The 19,945-nt window shown below is 47.5% G+C and overlaps 1 protein-coding gene across 2 annotated transcripts in view; it reads right to left on the minus strand.

Moving 5' to 3' along the window:
- Positions 1-19,945, minus strand: part of ACTN1 (actinin alpha 1) — a 103,053-nt gene that overhangs the window by 20,018 nt on the left and 63,090 nt on the right. For both annotated transcript variants that reach the window (XM_003408728.3, XM_003408729.4), the window contains exons 3-8: positions 17,368-17,487; positions 12,886-12,972; positions 10,186-10,273; positions 9,532-9,610; positions 6,069-6,150; positions 3,852-3,937 (exon numbers count right to left, since the gene is read on the minus strand). In XM_003408728.3, the coding sequence (XP_003408776.1) occupies positions 3,852-3,937; positions 6,069-6,150; positions 9,532-9,610; positions 10,186-10,273; positions 12,886-12,972; positions 17,368-17,487 (542 nt within the window). The remainder of the gene's footprint in view (positions 1-3,851; positions 3,938-6,068; positions 6,151-9,531; positions 9,611-10,185; positions 10,274-12,885; positions 12,973-17,367; positions 17,488-19,945) is intronic.

Consider the following 19,945-nt stretch of genomic DNA (forward strand, 5'->3'; position numbering starts at 1 on the left):
GTCGCTATGAGTCGGAATCGACTCGACGGCACTAGGTTTTCTTTTAGGTACTCCCTGGACGAGAGCCAGGACAGCCTCCTGTCACGTGTCCTACAAAGGTTCCATACAAGCTGTCACCACCTTCCTGAACAACAGTGTGCCCCCTTCCCAGCCTCACTCGCTGACCCCACACAATCCTCAAACCAAGTGTCTCCTGCAGAAGAAAACCCTTCCTGTGTCCTGCAGCCCTGCCCTTCCTTGGTTCAGATGGCATCAAAGCACCGATTAGACAGCAGTCATTGCTGGTGGCTTTTTTTTTTTAATAATCTACCCAGATGGACCATGAGGACCTTGAGGGCAGGAATGGGGTTTCTTTCCCGCAGCAGGAGGCCTGGCCCTTACAAGAGTCACAATAGTGACTACAGTGACCGATGAATAAATGAGTGGGGGCCAACAGCACCACCTAGTCCTACAGGCATCCAGAAACACCTGTATCAGAGCAGGCGCAGGCCTGAAAGGGCTGTCTCCCAGAACAGATCCCAACAGACCAGGAACTTCAAGGCACAAAGCACATAAACAAAATCTTGCTGCTCTCAACCCATTCTCAATCCCCATGGGAAGGGGCGTGGGGAGTGAAGAAAGAATTGGAACCAAAACCAACCTGTTAGACAGAAGTTGGAAAATCAATCACACAACTCGTATGCCGTACATGGTATGGGTGCATATATTGCACACGCATACACACATGTGCACACGCACACACATGTACATGCACTAGACCCTGCTGCCTTTCTGGTCCCTTCATCCAAGGCTTGGCAAGAAAAAGACAGTGGAGAGGACAGAGGGCACCGGGCAGGGCTTTGGAAGACTACCGACATTGGCCCCTGTCATGGAGGCAATCAAGACTGGAAGAGGATCTGGGTGAGTCAGGGAGGGTCCTCCTCCTCTATCTGCCCCCTCCCTGCAAGGAGAAGCGGGAACTGCCCTCCCACCGGCCTGCTTAGCTCTAAGCAGTTGCCCACAGCCTTAGAAGTGGTTGGGGACAACTCTGGGTAAGGCCCCTGACCCAGGACATGAGGGGAACCTCCCACTACCACTGAAACCCAACTGGTTCTCCCCTTTACGTGACCTTGTCCTAGAGAGTGGACAAGAGGAGCATGAAATGGTTGCAACAGGGATGAGGGGGAGGGGAAGAAGGTATAGGGGGAGGCAGTATGAGATTTGGGGGGAAGCAGGTTGTCACACATACACACACACACACACTCACTCGCTCTTCCTCTCTTCCGAACTGTCATCAGCCAGCACACAGAGAGGGTTTCAAAGATGAGAAGGCCGGTGTCAACAAGCATGAAGCCCAGGACAGAACCCCTGAAGGAGAATGGGAGAAAGAGGAGCAGGAGGAAGGCAAGCCGGAAAGAGGGGAAGACCACAGCAGAGAACTCGGCCCAGCTGTGGCCACGGCAGCAACCCTGAGGTTATCAGGGCTGGGGGCCAACCAAGGCAAGTAGGTAGATGCTGCTCACATCCTGCTTAAAAGGTGAGGGTGAGAGGAGCCGGAAGAGGTCATGAAGAGAGAGCAGAGGTGGTGGGGCAAAGAGGAAGCAGGAGGCAGGTGAGAAAGGGGGCTGAAAGGGGAAGGGCAGCCTGGGGAGCCAGGACACCTATGAGCGGGAGCCTCCCAATGGGACTGCTCTCCCTGCCCTCAAGCAGCACCAATGAACCCTGGAAAGAAGGTGAGGAGGGTCTTGGGTGCCCATCTAGGCAGGCAATAGGACTGCTCCTAGCCTGTATGGTGCCTCTGGATAATTTTTTTAAAGGCAACTCTTCCTTAAGGCACTTTCATTGGAAAGATGTCATACTGATTTTGTTAGAAGACATTTTTACTGTCACCTGCAGTGTAACTTTAGTAATATCTAAATCCTCAATATCAATGGTATAAATAGTGCCCTTCCATCATGGCACCCTTGTGTGGTGTGTAACCTGGACAACTGTCCACAGCAGACCTGGTTGTGAAGGTTCAGGAAGGGCTCTGAGCCTCTGACCTGGACACTAGGGAGAAGGCAGGAAGCCCTCTTCCTGCCCTGACTGCTGGCTGAATTCAAAAGGATGGCCTTGCCCAAGTAGGAAGAGGGGATAGAGAAATGAAGAGGTCTGGGATGCTGAAGGAACAGTCGAGAGGCAGAGCCAAGAGCTGTGCTGCTAGGAGTAAGGGCTCTTGATTCAGGGCCCAGAGAAGGAGCTGACACAACAAGCTTCTCTCCTGTTGTGGTACCCACTCTGCCCAGTGAGTAGGGATGGAGGCGTGGGAGGCCATCCAGGGGCTGGGGCTCTCGGGCACCTTCAAGTGTCCTGGCCAAGGTTCAGACAGTGCCCTGGCCCCTGCAAGAGGAGGGGGATTTCTCCAATCCTTCCTTCCACTCCAGGGGCCACAGCCCCAAGGGGCTCCTTCAGGAGTGTCCAGGGAGGATGGAGGAGCTGGTCAGAGGGCAACAGGGAGGGTGGGCGAGGCCGAGGGAAAGCTCACCTTCTGCGCACCCGAGAAGGCGTGGCAGTGACATGAAACATTAGGTCACATGGCCTTCCCCTCCGGCCTTAGCGTGCCTACACATCTGCACAGAGAAGGAGAAGAGGTTGAGAGGAGCCAGTAAGCAGCAGCAGCAGCAGCAGCAGCAGCAGCACAGAATAAACCAAAACAGCCACGGTGGACAGACAAGGAACACGAGACAGACGGACAGATGGAGAAGAAGGGAAGGAGCAGAAAGAGAAAAGACGAGATGGCAGAAGGAAAGAAATGGCGGGGGAGATAAGCACCATCAGAGACAGGGCAAGAGACAGGACAGGAAAGCTTGGGACAGCAGCAGGAAGGCTGGGCAAGGCGTGGGAGGGGGCTCTTCCATCATGCATTTCGAGACAAGTCCTCAGACTCCACACAGAGGGGGAGTTTGCATGAGCACATGATAGTCCCACGGACCAAGGCAGCAAAGGTCAAGCGTGAGGCTCTGGAGTCCTGGTGGCCTGGAGGCTGTGCTTCTTCTGGGGTCCTGCTGGAAGTATGTGCGTATGTGTGTGTGTGTGTGTGTGTGTGTGTGTGTGTGAGTGTGTGTATGCGTGCGCGCATGTGCGCATATCTGCTGCCTGAGCTAAGCCTGACTTTAAGCTCAGGCCTCCCCCTGAACAAGACTGAAGGAGGGGTCCCACTGCTGCCCTCATCTCTAGTCCTCCCTCCCTCTAAGGGGTTGTGCTTATGGCTGGGGAGGGGGGAACACAGAATGCAGAGTGGCCACACGGGGGTTCCCAGGCAGGGTAAAGGACAAGGCACCAGGACCCAAAGGGCCTGGGCAGGTTTGCTAAGACATGGCCGACAGCGGGAGAAGAGGGTGCTTTAGGGAGTCTTTGCAAAATAGGTAAGTGAGGACAGGAGACAACTCCCTGGGCTATGAAAAGGTGTCCGCACCCAGACCTGCCTCCCCAGGGGAACCCCTGCTCCTGTCAAGCCTATAGCTTCAACAGAGGTGGCATGAGGGGCTGCCGCCCACTGCATCTTCCCGGCCTTCAGACCACCCCTGGCTGATTTCATACACGCAGCCCTTCCTGCTACTGCCAGTTATCTGGGTTCCAGAAAGTGAACTCTTACCGGATCTTCTTGAAGACAGTGGAGAAAGAAGAGAGAAAGAGTGGAGGATCAGGGTGGGAGTAGCCAAGGAAGAACAACACGCCACTATGAGATCAGAGACTACCTCTACCAAAGAGACCACACCATCCAGGTACCTGTCACTGGGAGAGGCGAGGAGCGGGCAGGAGGGGTGGAGGGCATGGTTTGGGGTCCGGCATGAGGTGTGCTGGGTATGGAAGGAGCTGGGGGCCCCAGGTACCTTCTGGGCTCCAGAGAAGGCATGGTAGAAGCTAGACACATAAGTCATGATGGCTTTCTCGTCTGGTCGGGCGGTTCCGACGATGTCTGGCAAGAAAAATCTGGAGTTAAAATCACCTAGTGAACGTAGAGTCACCTCCTGACCCAGGGCATAAAGAAGCTCAGGGTACCATGAAGTATTCTTGCCAACATGTCAAGCCTGAATCTAACCAGTCTCCAGTGCCAGCTTCCATTAACAGGGAAACGGGGTTGGAGGAACAAGTTAAAACATGCCCCCAGGAAGCAAACGAGAATCCAGAAGAAGAAACATTCTGTAGGACTGCTGACCCAGTGCCTGCAACAAGTTCAATGACATGAGAAGTGCTATTGATCAGAAAAGACTTAAGAAACATAACAACCAATTCCCCTATGTAGGGCCTATGTGGATCCTGATTAAAACCGAAAACAAAACAAAAACCAAACTCACTGTCACAATGAATCGGGCAGTTCTACTAAGGTCGTTATCAGTCAGAATTGACTCAACTGCAACGGTTTTTTTTTTTAGGTCAGCTCTGACCTGGCTCATCCCTCTCCACCCTGCAAAAATGTCACTGGGGAGGTTGGAGGAAGCATGGCCACATGGGTGTCACTCTCCCTTATGTTACTGTGGCCTTGGTGATAAGACAGATTAGCCAGAGAGGATGACAGAGGTCATGGAAAGTTAGTTCCTCACGGGAAGGAGGGAGGGCTGTCTGGGAGAGGCAAAAGCCAGTTTGTAACTACAGCAATCTGCTGTTGATATTCATTAGCTGTTGCCATGCCTTTTAACAACTGTCCTAGGTATGAAAAATAGCCATACTTTAAAAGTATATATTTGAAAATATGTGGGGATGAGAAAACAAAAAAACAGAAAAAAAAAAAAAAACTGGATAAAGCGTGACAAAATCTCAATAATTGTTCTATCTGGACGGTGGGAATATAGAGGTTCATTATACTCCTCTCTGCTTTTGTATATGCTTGAAAATGTTTGGAAATTTTCTTAATGAAATTTTGAAATAAAAAACCCATAGGTGGATGGGAAAGCAGGGGGCAGATGGGAAGGGTGCAGCCTTGGGCCCCAGCACAGTCCCTTCCTGCTCCATAGCACCTTCCCAACCCCTCCTGAGCAGCCATATTCCAAAATGGCATCCAAGCCATTGGGGCCTAGGAGGGCAGCCCAGGAAAGGAGACAGTGGTATATCAGGCTGGGGCCTCAGGGCAAGAGCAGAGGTAGGCACAAGAAGACCTAGACTGATCCCAGCCTTGAGGCAGACAAACACCTCTTCATGGCACCTGGGCCCATCTGCTCCCCAGATACCACCCAACCCCCCACCCCCACTTCTGCTCATCCCATCAGAGGGGCTCTGCTTGGTGAGAGGTGTAAAACTGGGTTTCATGGCCAGAAAGACCTGAATTTCCAGCCCAGGGTCACATCTTTGGTGAGGATGCTATTGTGTCAAACCCTGTATCTGGTCCCAGTGAGGTGGCCTGCTACAAGTTCTAAGACACACAGGCGTCAGCAAGAACAGAAACATCAGTACTAACTCAGGCCCCATCCTTCCCTACCCTGCACAGGAGCCACTTCCCCTGACTGGGATCTGCTGAGCAAGGAGGTCTGAGTTGGAAACCCAGGGGGACACTGGAGGAGTCCAACCATGGCTCTCAGTCTCCTTCTCAGAAGGGAGGGGAAGAAGCAAGCCCACAAAGTTACAAAGACCTTATTGGTGTCCCGACCAAACACTACCTCCAGTCCCCAGCCACAGCTGGGGTATGGAAACGATGCTAAATGAAGTAGTCTACAAACCACCCCACAGCTCAGAGGTTAGGAAAGGGCACCCTCCCCCCCACCCCCACCCCCATACACACACACACTGAGCAGGAGCTGGATAATAACGGACCACACCACCCCAGCACCCACTACCCTGCCTCCAAGACAAAGATGAGAACCATCCTCAGGCAACCAATGCATAAACAGCCTCAAAGCCCTTTTCAGTACCAGCTATTACCTCTTCCTCCAAACCTTGGGGGAACTTCAGAGTTCCTGGCAGGCAGGCAATCCCCAGGCCTCTCAAATGAGGTCCTAGAATACCAGGCCCTCTCCCTTTTCACCCTGAGGTGCTGAGGCCCAGTCTATCTTAGGCTGCTGGAAGACAGTGGAAGAAGAGCTGGAGGCCCAGAAGGAGAACCCCTTGCCTTTTACCTTCGGCATCCAGCATCTTGGGGATGTCCAGGTATTTCTCTGCCACATCAAAGGCCGTGTTCAGATTTGTGAGTGGATCATCCTAGAGGGAGAAGAGGAGGGGGGTTATAACGATAGAGCCACGATAAGTCATTGGTTGCCCCACAGGATGATCCCCAGAACTGGAGGGCAGGCTCGATCCTCAGGAGCCGGCTCTGGGTGTAGAAGGCTGGCCTCAGGCCAAGGCTCAATGGCTGCGAGTTTAGAATGCCACCTTATTCCGTCAAGCCTTAGTCTGTCAGAAGAAATGAGGTGATGGATATTGGCCTGGGCACCATTAGTCTTGCTTCTGATTTCAGCTCTGCCACCATCCAGGCAGGACTCATGGGTAAGTACCCTGACATCAGTTTCCCCATCTGTAAGTCAAGAGCTGGAGCTCTCAAGCCACTTTGGTGCTCACATCCCACAGAATATCAAGGCTCCTCCAAGCAGCCATGGCCTTTGCCTATTCTAGCTGCTCCTACTTACTCAAGAAAACATGGTAGACAGAGTTCCTTGTTGAGCCCCCACTCTATTCTTGATTCCCCAGACTGGCTATAGCAAGCAGGGTTTATGAGCCCAGGACTCAGTTTCCCCATTTGTTAAAGTGAGAATTTCAGGGTAACAAATAGATAAATGACATTCATTTAAGACACTTTCAGGAGAAAATTGCTGAAAATAGAGAAGGTGGGTGGAGTCTTTCTGGGAAAGTCTCCAACGGCAGCCAAGATGATTAAAAAAAAAACACTGCCAAGCAGTGAAGGTCATGTCTATCCAGTGCTTCAAGCAGCGGCTGCCAGTCCTTAAGCCCAGCCGTACATCCGCCTGCTTGAAGGATTCCCAGCAGGCATGAAAGTCCCAGGCACACAAGGCCAGGCCCCCACACCCGCCCCAAGGCCTGGGGGAGAAGCAAGTGCTTCCCAGTCAGCTTGGGCCTCGCCAGTGCGCCTCGGCTCTGACAACCTCTGTGCTTCAGGAAAATGTTCGCATTTCACTGGGACAGGTCTGTGCTAGGATTTGGGCTGCAGCTAAGAGTTCACTGATGCTCCTGAATTAAAAAGGGGAGGGGAGGAGACAGAGACATAGAAACAGGGAGAAAGGGGCAGGGGCAGGGAGAAGCAGGTGGGGATAAATAAAGAGTCTGGAGGGGCAGAGAGCAAAGAGGAGCTAGCTGTGTTATCCAAGTCCCCTGGACTCTCACCTAACAAATGGCTGAGGCTCTTTGAGTCTTTGGCGGGATGGATGACTAGAGAGCCATAGTCAGCACAGGCCCCACTTTATAGGGGGTTAGGGAACACCTGTGAATTAACTGGCTGCCACCTCCCTTAGGACACCTGGGCAGGGACAGAGACACATGCACACCTGTCACCAGAGTACATCAGCTGAACAGTGAGAGGAAGGTGATGTCTTTAAAAGAATAGCCACCTGTTGGATTTCCCAGCTTGGCCCTGCTTGATTTGGCCACACAGCTCTCAGGCAGCTGGGGATGGGGGAGAGGAGGCAGTTCTCAAACTCTTTTTTCCTTGCAAAGCAGCTAAGTTAGAGAGATGTCTCCCTCCCCCGAGGCATGCTTGGGAAGGGACGGCCTCTCTCCTGTCTGTGCAGCCCTTGACGCAGCCTCGTGTAGGACCAGGCTCTGCAGATGGGCCCTTCCAGGTGGGCAGAGGCCTCAGCCCTGAGCTTTGGGCCAGGCCTAGGGTGACTGGAGGGGGTGGGAACCTACTCCTTTCCTCCCCCACAAATCCCATTCTGGCAGCTGACTCACCCCCAACCCCCAACAGTGGGCTTGACATCAACATGAGTTCCCGGAACAAGTCCTGCACCGGCAACATCAGGCCAAACAGGAGAGGCTCTTTTTGAGGACACAGGTGGAATGGGGAGTCTTTCCTGATCTCTATGCTCCCCCAAATAGCAGATGAAGTGGGGAAACACGATGCCAGTCATTTCTAGATGTCCTCTTGCCAAAGGATCCAGGCACAGACCCGTAAAAAAAAAAAAAAAACCCGTGCCGTCACGGACAGGCAATAATATTCCAACCTGAGCTCTAGAGGCCTCTCCCAAAGCGTCCCAGCCACGTGGCCACTCGGCACTGGGAAGAGCTGAGAGGGAAGATGGTGAGGACAGTCAGAGAAGTCTGGGGCAAGCCTCCTGTTATGGATGGAACTGTGTCCCCATAATATAGTTAAGCTGAAGTCCTAATCACTATACCTGTGACTACAACCCTATTTGGAAATAGGGGTTTTGTTTTGTTATGCTATGCTAATAAAGTCATACCAGAGAAAGATGGGTCCTAAACCTAATCCTTTCTGATTAGTGTTTTATAAAAAGAGCAGAGACACACAGGAGAAGACAAGAGATGCATCTATAAGCAGCAAGGAACACCAAGGACTGCCTGCAGTCAGCAGAAACTAGAAGAGAGGCTCACATAAGGAATCACCAGGCAGAGACCCTGATTTGAACTTTTAGCCTCCAGAACTGTGAGAAATAAATGTCTGTTCTTTAAAACCACCTACTCATGGTATTTTTTTGTTACGGCAGCACCAGGAAACTAAGACATCTCTCCGCAGTCTAGGCTGGTGTCCTTTAACCAGCCCAGATGCTAAAAACCACCATGAGGCTAAATACATACCTTCTCATCAGACCTCTCAAGACACACACACATGCTTGAGAACAGCACCTGGCAGCCTCAGGCCAAAGGCATAAATGAAATCAAACTCAAATACAAGTGAGTTACTGTCAAGTCAACTGCCATTCACGGAGACCCCATGTGGGTCAGAGTAGAACTGTCTGCTCCATAGGGTTTTCATTGGCTGGTTTATTGGAAGTGGATCATCAGGCCTTTCTTCCAAGACACCTGTGTGGGTTTGAACTGCCAACCTTTTGGTTATCAGCCAAGCTCTAGGTGTTTGTGCCACCCAGAGACTGCAAACGAAATCTAGCAGTATCAAAAGAAAATCACACAGCCAAACTCCAACAATGAGGGAAACCAAATACATGATGGAGTAACCGGCCAGGACTGCAGTGCAGGTCAGGGAAATGGAGAGTAAAATGTCTCTGAAAATATACAACATTATAAATTATGAAACTAATACATCCACTTCACAAAATCCAGAAAACTACAAAGGAAAAACGCCACTTGTTATCCCATGATCCTAACAAAATTGCTCCCATACTGTGGACACTTTTCCTGGTGGGTGTGTGTAACTGCACATACATACATTATGCACACACAGTAATGAAGAGCCCTAATGGTGAACACTTACCACTGCTCTTGCTAAAAGGGGGTTTTCTCCTTACCGCTAATGGGGCTCTATCTCCTGGGTAGCTAAGGAGGCTGAGATACCCTCAGGCTGGGCCATGGGCTCACCCCTACCCTTCCCCCGCCCACCCACCAGGGACCAGTGGGGCCAGGAGCTGCTGGTGGGGGTTAGGTGAGCACACATACCTTCCGTAGCTTCCCATAGTCAATCAGCTCAGGCCGGTGTCGGTGGATCAAGGCACAGAAGCCAAGGCCATCCTTCCAACTGCCAGGGGAGAGAAGACAGACAAGCTGGTGAGTGAGGCCAAACAGGCAGCAAAGAGCAGAGGCCTCCCAGGGGGCCGGTTGGTCCCATCTTTGCATCCCTTCAACATGTTGCCACTGAGTACTAGCAAAGCACAAAGCACTAAGTAGGGTCTCCTTGTTCCCAGAGATGAGGAGGAGGAGTTAGGGGAAGACAGATGAGAAGGAGCATTCCTTCCTGCCACAGTCCCAGACACTGGGGTTGAGACTACATGGGGCACTGGGAAGCTGGGATAACTCTATCCCCCACCAAGGTCTCAGTCCCTAGTCTGCTCTATTCCAGTTGGAACTTCCCAGTCTCCTTGTGGGGTCTTCTCAGTAGCATGAGCATCAACCCGTGGTATATCAGGCAGCAGCTATGCCCAGGACAGTGCTGGTGGTTGTGCCGGTGGGAGTCTAACGGACAATGACACCTACTTCATCCCACAACAGCCTCTGCTGGGTTCTAGCGCTGAGGCTGAGCCAGTCAAGGGGGCCTGGGGACCCTTGGGAGAGATAGCCAGGTTCTGCAAGAGCCCTTCACCCCCAGCCACTCACCTTATGTGGAAGTTCTGGATGTTGACATTTTTGTAAGGGGCTGTCTTCCTCTGACACCACAAGAGCAGCCCTTCCTTTGCTGAGGTCTCTGCAGGGGAGGGGGGGACAGAGGTCAGTGGAAGGTTGTTAGCACACAGAAGCCCCACTGTGCCCACAGGGCCCTATGCTTTTACTCCCGGGTCTACACAGGAGGCCCAGCTGCTACCAAGGTATGAAGAAGCTATGACCATCAAGTTCATTTCCTTGACAAAGTTTGAAGTTATTTGAGAAACAGAAAAGCAAACCAGGAAGCTTTCCAGAAAGCAAGACACATCACACACTTAAATTCTGAGCAAACAGCCTTTTAAACTTTCAGAATCTCTCTTCTACCCTCTTCACTAATTAATTTATTTGCAAAATAAAAAGGCAGCCTATGTCAGGTCGCTGTGTTGGAGAGGGAAGTTTTATTGGCCTGTGAAGTCAAAAAAGTCCAGGTATCTCCAGAGAGGGCTCTTACACCCTGGGGAGTCCACAGAACAGTCTGAGAAGAAAGTGTAGCACTCCATTCATATTTAGTTTTCATCTAATAAATAAGTTTTCCTTCTATTCAACAGAGGGATTGAACCAGCACCCTCCATTGTTTGTGTGTGAAGTGGTCGTGTGCGACGGACGATAAGCCAGCGTCTGAGGGGGCGAGGGACTCCCTAGCATGGAAGGGTTGCACACGGTACCTCCCTCATGAGTTCCTGTCCTTGAACTGCAGGTTACAGCACCCAGCAAAGTGGGTTCATGGATGACCCCACTTACTTTCGACTCATAAAACAGACTTTAAAATGATTTTAAATAATTCCTGCAAAGATCATATAACAATTCAAGCACAAGCAATTGAAAATAAATAACAAAGCTAATGCTTCTTCTTAGTTCGAGCTCTTTCCTCAGCTACATTACAAGATAAAAACAATGACGGTTGAACCAGAACCAACAAAAACATAGTCCAAAAGAAGCAAAACTCTCAAAGAGGCTATCTGAAAAATAGATTTAAATCCAATATCATTAACAAGAACCACGTCCTGAAGGACTGCTGTGGGCCTTTTCAATCACTTCTGCCATAAATACCAAGTACCTATTACCTGGACTTCAACCTTCAGGTTGCTGTATACCGAAGTATTAAACTAAGACTTTCCAAACAAAGCAATTTAATCCACATTTAAAAATGACTTTGAGTAAAACTATTTTGAAGATTTCTGTGCCATTAAAATGAAAGAAAAAAAATTTTAAATAATCCCCAGTGCCATCGAGTTGATTCCAACTCATAGCGACCCTATAGGACAGAGAATTTTAAATAATATTTCATTTTAATCCCATCTTTTTAAAATTTGTTTTTGTACACGTGTTTTATAATGTGTACGTTGTTCTTGAGTGCTGTTGAGTTGATTCTGCCTCACAGCGACTCCATGCAACAGGTAAGAACTGCCCCATAGAGTTTTCTAAGCTATAATCTTTACAGGAGCAGATCGCCAGGTCTTTTCTCCAGCAGAGTCAATCATTGGGTGGGTCTGAACTGCCAACCTTTTGGATAGCAGCCAAGCACTTAACCACTGCACCACCAAGGCGCCTTACAATGCTCATCAAAAAAAAAAAAAAAACAAAAACCCATTGCTGATGAGTCGATTCCAATTTACAGCAATCCTATAACGTTCATAGCAATATATAAATACAATTTATTACAACATAAATACGCATATATCAGACAGAAAGCTCAAAAATAGATAAATGGATAAACAAAACGAGGTACAAAAATACGTATGATGGAATATTACGCAGCCCTAAAAAGAAATGAAGTCCTGATACATGCTACTAAATGGATGAACCTTGAAAACATTGTGCTGCATGAAATGAGTCAGTCACAAAATGACAAATATTGTATGATCCCACTTATATGAAAAGTCTAGAATAGGTAAAGGTATAGGCTCCACAGTTTATTAGTGGTTTTCAGGGGCACAGGGGAGGGGGAGAGAGGGAGTCAGTTCTTCAGGGCACTGAGCTTCTGTGAAGAGTGATGGAAAAATTTGGGAACAAATAGCGGTGATGGTTGTACAACACTAAGAATGTAATTAATACCACTGAATTAATCGTACATGTAAAAAATGTTGAAATGGCAAATGTTCTGTTATCCATATTTTTCATCACAAAAAAAATTAAAAGTTAAAAAATAATAATAAATTATAACTTAAAAAGTTCACAGAGATCACTGCCCTGGACATGCTGGCCTCTTGGAAACCTGCGAAGCAGCCACCAGAGGGTGCTACAGGAGCAAGGTGGAGGGGGTCAGCTCTCTCCCTGCACTTTCTCATATGTGGTATTTCCCTACACTTTCTGGTTAAAAACCCAAGAGAGTGTTGGTGTACACCAGGGAAAGGGTTCCCAAGACACCTCCCTCCAGCAGCCTCCTGGATGTTCCCAAAGTGGGAGCTTCCCCAGGGCCAACACGCCTGTGAGAACTAGCATCCATAACAGTTCTTACTTCTCTATACAGACTGGGATGGAGGACAGGTGACCAGAAATAAATAGGTCAAAAGCCCAGGACATGGTCTATGGCCAAGGGTCCATCACCTCAGGTAAGACAGCTCCCTCGGCTGAGCCCAGAAAGGAAGACAAGAAGGTGAAGGTAGGGAAGAGGCCTGAGCGTGGTGAATGAACGGGACAAAGGAGAAGACCTACCTTCTACAGAAATGTCCTGGATGGCGAAGCGAAGGATGATGGTCCAGATCATGCCCAGGGTCATCTTCACGTTCCCATCCACGATTTCTACGGAAACACCAGCAGGGTGTGTTAGAGCGGGTATGAGCAGGGACAGAATCAGCCCTTCCCGAGCACCACATGGTACCGTGTAGCATGCCGGGAGTCAAAGACTGCACGGCTCCACTTGTGGAGGGAAATAAACATGTTTTAAAAAGTTGGTGCGAAAAAAAAGTTGTACATAAGGACACAAGCTTCTTTCAAGGGTAATGGAAAAATTTAGGAAGGATAGATGAGCAGCACGGTGAACAAATTTAGTATCACTGAACTGTACGTGTGGTGAAGACTGTGGAAATGGCAAGTGTTCTGTTACCTACGTATTTATCACAAAGTGTCACAGGTGTCAGGAGAAAAGCGGGTGTCCTGGGGTATATGGAAGGTTTGGTCAATTGTGCTTGGAGACAGTGGGTGCATCAGGAGAGGCAACAGAGAGGAGGGGAGTCTCACCAGCCGGGTGATAAGAATTTCTACGCCATCACAAATGTTCCGGCAACCCTGTGAGCAGAGGGCCTCTGCACAGTCACAGCTCTCAAAACAGCCATCCACAACACCAAAAGCCAGGGCATGCAACGGCAGGTAACAAGCTTAACACGTTTTGTAAACCGCCATGCTCAGACTGAAGTAGTAGGGTCTCTCTCAGTCATGATCTTGAAGGTGACGGGTTTTTTTAAATACCTACCTTAATACCCACCTAACGACACTGAGGTTGGTTTGTGTCAACAGGTGGGTATTAACGTAAGTATTTAAAAAATCAGTCAGCCTCAAGACTGTGAGTAAGTAAGAGAGACCCTACTACTTCAGTCTGAGCAACAATTTTTAGACTTTTAAATGCTACAAATTCCATTAAGTAATTTTTTTAAAGCTTTTTTCTGTACCAGGTCTAGAGGCAGAGAATACAAACACAAATCAGCCCTAAGGAGCTTAACATTTCAGGCTACTTATGGTCTTGGTGGCTGAACAAGTGGCACTCAAATGTTGAATCTGTTGAATCAGCTTAAAAGGTTTGGCAACTTATAATGGTTTTAAATCTGTAATGTTCAAAGAGTTTATATAAATTGCTAAGAAAAGTCTAAAATCTCAAGAGATAAACAGGCAAAAGCCATGAACAGACATTTCACAAATATGAAATACAAATTTAAGAATGTTCAAACTCACTTGTAATCAAAGACATACCATCTTCCCGGCTATTAAATTAGCAAACTTATACACACATACACACACACCTTTTGACGCTAAACGGTCACCACATTGCAGCTAGAAGTGTAAACTGGTTAAAAATTAAAAAAAAAAAAAAAAACACTTTTCAACAATTTCACAGAAAAATTTTCTCTTTAGGACTCTAGCCAACACACAGCAAGGTCTCTGTATGAAGGTGTTTTGTGCGGTTATTTATAATGGCCCCAAATTGGAACCTGTGGGGATGTACAATGTACAAGAAGTGATTAAGTCCCGGACCCCGTCACACCTCTGTCAAAGCCTCCATGGCTTCCACTCCTCTCAGACTCAAAGCCAGTGAATGGCCAGCAAGGCTGTCTTGGTCTGGCCAGCTGGGCCTCCCGGGCCCTCCTCCAGCCCCTCAGCCACACTGGCCTCTCTGAAACTCTCCCCTTCCCCGGTGTTCGTGTGGCTCCTCTCTCACTTCCCTCCAATCTCCACTCACAGGTCTTCTCATCAAGACCTACCTCTCTCACGCCATTTCACTCCCTGCTTTATTTCTCTCCATCTGACATGTACTTGGGTATTTTCTCTTTTCCGCCATCTTCTTTTGATGCTTCCTGTGTCATTTAATATTTTCTCCATAGAATACTTCAATATTGCAACTCAAGGCTTGAATTTTTTCTTCAGTTCTTTCAGCTTGAAAAAATGCCAAGCGTGTTCTCCCCTTTCGGTTTTCTACCTCCAGGTCTTTGCACATGTCATTATAATACTTTACTTAGTCTTCTTGAACTGCCCTTTGAAATCTTCTGTTCAACTCTTTACATCGCCATTTCTTCCTTTTGCTTTAGCTACTTTACGTTCAAGAGCAAGTTTCAGAGTCTTTTCTGACATCCATTTTGGTCTTTTCTTTCTTTCCTGTCTTTTTTATGACCTCTTGCTTTCTTCGTGTATGATGTCCTTCATGTCATTCCACAGCTCTTCTGGTCTTCCGTCACTAGTGTTCAACGTGTCAAATCTATTCTTGAGATGGTCTCTAAATTCAGGTGGGATATGCTCAAGGTTATATTTTGGCTCTCCTGGATTTGTTCTAATTTTCTTCAGTTTCAACTTGAACTTGCATATAAACAATTGATGGTCTGATCCACAGTCAGCCCCTGGCCTTGTTCTGACTGATGATATTGAGCTTTTCCATCATCTCATTCCACAGATGTAGTCGATTTGATTCCTGTGTATTCCATCTGGCAAGGTCCACATGTATAGTCTCCATTAACGTTAACGAAAAAAGGTATTTGCAATGAAAAAGTTGTTGGTCTTGCAAAATTCTATCATGTGCTCTCTGGCATCATTCCTATCACCAACCTTGTATTTTCCAACTACCAATCCTTCTTCTTTGTCTCCAACTTTCGCATTCCAATTACCAGTAGTCAGGGGGCTAACAACAACATTCTAGAATCAAGTCTCGCAGAAGAAACCCGAACGGATCATTCAATTGCTCCCTGATGTATGGAAGTTTCTTGCCTCCAGCCTCATTTGAACACCTTCAGGGACAGGGAACTCATTACCTCTCCAGACCACCCACTGCATTCCCTAAGGTTCTGCATGTTAGCCACAATCTGCCTGACAATGGTATCTCCCTTCCGGGCCTGGGGTCTGCCCAATTGGATCATAATACATTATGGATAACATTGTGAAGGATGGGAATTCCTGAACACTTAATTATGCTCATGAGGAACCTGTACATAGATCAAGAGGCAGTCGTTCAAACAGAAAAGGGGGATACTGTGTGGTTTAATGTCAGGAAAGGTGTGTGTCAGGGTTGTATCCTTTCACCATACCTATTCAATCTGCTGCATGCTGAGCAAATAATTCAAGAAGCTGGACTATATGTAGAAGAAAGGGGCATCAGGATTGGAGGAAGACTCATCAACAACTTGCATTATGCAGATGACAAAACCTTGCTTGCTGAAAGTGAAGAAGACTTGAAGCACTTACTAATGAAGATCAAAGACCAGTCTTCAGTATGGATCACACCTCAACATAAAACAAAAGTCCTCACAACTGGACCAATAAGTCACATTATGATAAATGGAGAAATGACTGAAGTTGCCAGCTATTTCATTTTACTTAGATCCACAATCAACACCCATGGAAGCAGCAGTCAAGAAATCAAAAGATGCATTGCATTGGGCAAATCTGCTGCAAAAGGCCCCTTTCAAGTGTTGAAAAGCAAAGATGGCACCTTGAAGACTAAGGTGTGCCTGACCCAAGCCATGGTGTTTTTATTGCCTCATATGCATGAGAAAGCTGGACCATGAATAAGGAAGACCAGAGAAGAACTGATGCCTTTGAATTGTGGTGTTGGCAAAAAGTATTGAACATATTGTTATGGACTGCCAAAAGAACGAATAAATCTGTCTTAGAAGAAGTATAGCCAGAACGCTCCTTAGGAGCAAGTATGGTAAGACTATGTCTCACATACTTTGGACATGTTAATCAGGAGGGATGAGTCCCTGGTGAAGGACATCATGCTTGGTAATGTAGAGGGCCAGCAAAAAAGAGGAAGACTCTCAACAAGATGGACTGATACAATGGCTGCAACAAAGGGCTCAAGATAACAACGATTGTGAGGATGGCACAGCACTGGGCAGTGTTTTGTACTGTTGTACACAGGGTCACTATGAGTCAGAACCGACTTGATGGCACCACAGCAACAAAACACTCTGGAGCACAGTCCTACTCTGAAACACATGGGGTTACCATGAGTCAGAATCGACTACACAGCATCTGGCTGGTTGTTGGTTATGTGGTGGCTGTCCTACACTTAGGCTCTTCAAGGCCTCAGGGCAGGCTCTACCCTCCGCCCATTCAGTGTCTGCACACTCTCCCCAGACACAGAACTCTCCACTTCAGGCAACAAAGCACAGTCAGGCCTGTGGATGAGGGAGGCAGCACTTCACACACACAGAATTCAGAGCACCAGGATTTGGCCTGGGGAGAGGTGCAGAGGTAGAGAGAAGGCACCAGGGAGAATAAGCCATTGGTTTGGAAAGGGGAAGGGGAACTCTGGGGCTGGATGGAAAGTACTGTTATGTGAAGAACCCACAGACTGACCAGATGGAGGTACTGGGAGCCCTGCTTCCAAAGACCCCAGTGATGTATGGACCTGGCAGTCAGGGCAGAAAGGGCTATGGGAGACAGAAGGGCAAAAAGTCAGGCTCCACAGGGCAGCCAGGGGGCAGGTCTTACCTTCAGCTCCAATGGACACCAGCTTGACCCCTTTGCTGGCTATGAAATCCAGGGCCTTGTTGACATTGGAGATCTTGTGCACCCTCATCTTGCCTCTCTCTGGCTTGGCCAAGCGTTCACCTGATTAGAACAACAGGGAGGACAGAGAAAGTGAGATGCTATTACCCAGGAGCCAGGGGTACTCCACAACACAGCCTTAGAGGGACAAAAGTGGGGCAGGCCTCTTGGGAGTGGACAATGCACCCTGGGTGGGAATGAGAAGGAGAGTCTGTCTACCCTGCTTCTCCTTTCTTCCACTTCTCAGATCTAAACCTGCTTTCAGCCACTCAACAATTATTTCTTAAGCCTCTAATATATAGAAGCTGCCAGAAATCCAACCCAGATTCAGAAGAGGATGTGCAATGAGGGTTATCGTTGCTGATGTCAGATGGATCTTGGCTGAGAGCATAGAAAACCAGAAAGACGTTTACCTGTGTTTTATTGACTTTGTAAAGGCATTCAACTGCGTGGATCATAACAAATTATGGATAACATTGCAAAGAATGGGAATTCCAGAACACTTAATTGTGCTCATGCAGAACCTGTGCATAGACTAAGAGGCAATCATTCGAACAGAACAAGGGGATAACGTGTGGTTTAAAATCAGGCAAGCATGGGTTCAGGGTTGTATTTTTTTTACCGTATTTATTCAATCTGTATGCTGAACAAATAATCTGAGAAGCTGGACTATATGAACAAGAACGTGGCATCAAAATTGGAGAAGGCTCATTACCAACCTGCGATATGTGGATGATACAACCTTGCTTGCTGAAAGCAAAGAAGACTTGAAGCACTTACTGATGAAGATCAAAGACTACAGACTTCAGTACGGGTTACACTTAAGCATAAAGAAAACAAAAATCCGCACAACTGGACCAATAAGCAACATCATGATAAACAGAGAAAAGACTATGAAGTCAAGGATTTCATTTTAGTTGGATCTGCAATCAATGCCCCTGGAAGCAGCAGTCAAGAAATCAAACAACATATTGTAGTGGGTAAATCTGCTGCAAAACACCCCTTTTAAGTGTTGAAAAGCAAAGATGTCACTTTGAGGACTAAGTTGCACATGACCTAAACCATGGTGTTTTCAATTGCCTTATATACATGTGAAAGCTGGACAATGAGTAAGGCACAGCACTGCACAGTGTTTTGTTCTGTCGTACATAGGGTCGCTATGAGTCAGAACCAACTCGATGGCACCTAACAACAACAATATATGCCAGGGACTTGACTGTGTGTGAAGAATATGGTGGTGAACAAAACAGATCGGTCCCTGCCTTCGTGTACTTACAGTCCAACAGGAGAGCAGAGCTTAAACCGAAAAACAAAGAGATCTACAAAAGAACAAACACTGAGAAGCAGATATGCTTTTAACAAGATAAGGAGGAACCCAAGATCGAGAAGGGAGGGAGTTGACATGTCGTGGGTTGGTAGCCAATGTCATAAAACAATATGTGTACTAACTGTTCAGTGGGAAGCTAGTTTGTTCTGTAAATCTTCATCTAAAATACTATTTAAAAAAAGAAGGTAAGGAGGAACAACTGCCTCCTGTGCCACGAGATCCGAAGAACTGGATGGTGCCCAGCTACCATTACTGAATGCAGAACAGAATTTCAGTTCTCATGGAATCAAGACTCTCTGGAGCCACTGGGGCTGGATGATCCCCCTAAACTATTACCCTGGGGAAATCTTTAAACTTTAAATCTTAAACTGAAACTATTCCCTGAAGGCAACTTTAAACAAGTGTTCTCGTTGTTGTTAGGTGTCATCAAGTTGGTTCCAACTCGTAATAACCCTATGTACAACAGAACAAACATTGCCTGATCCTGTGCCATCCTCAGGATCGTTGCTGTGTTTAAGCCCATTGTTGTAGCCACTGTTAATCCATCTCGTTGAGGGTCTTCCTCTTTTTTGCTGAACTTTTATTTTACCAAGCATGATGTCCTTCTCCAGGGGTGGGTCCCTCTTGATAACATGTCCAAAGTACATAAGATGAAGTCTTGCCATCCTCCCTTCTGTACTTCTTTCAAGACAGGTATGTTTGTTCTTCTTGCACCCCCATAGTCCATGGTATACTCAATATTCTTCATCAGCACCATAATTCCAATATATCAATTCTTCTTCTGTCTTCCTTATTCATTGTCCAGCTTTCATGTGCATATAAGGTGATTGAAAACACCATGGCTTGGGTTAGGCCCATTTTAGTCCTTAAAATGACATCTTTGCTTTTGAACACTTTAAACAGGTTTTTTGCAGCAGATTTGCCCAATGCAATACATGACTTGATTTCCTGGCTGCTGCTTCCACAGGCATTGATTGTGGATCCAAGTAAAATGAAATCCTTGATAACTTCAATCATCTCTTTGTTTATTATGATGTTGCTTACTGGTCCAGTTGTGAGGATTTTTATTTTATGTTGAGGTGTAATCCATACTGAAGGCTGTAGTCTTTTGATCTTCATAAGTGTTCAAGTCCTCTTTGCATTCAACAAGCAAGGTTGTGTCATCTGCATATTTCAGGTTATTAATAGTCTTCC

The sequence above is a fragment of the Loxodonta africana genome, chromosome 10 (genome assembly GCF_030014295.1).
Source record: "Loxodonta africana isolate mLoxAfr1 chromosome 10, mLoxAfr1.hap2, whole genome shotgun sequence".
NCBI classification, from domain to species: domain Eukaryota; kingdom Metazoa; phylum Chordata; class Mammalia; order Proboscidea; family Elephantidae; genus Loxodonta; species Loxodonta africana.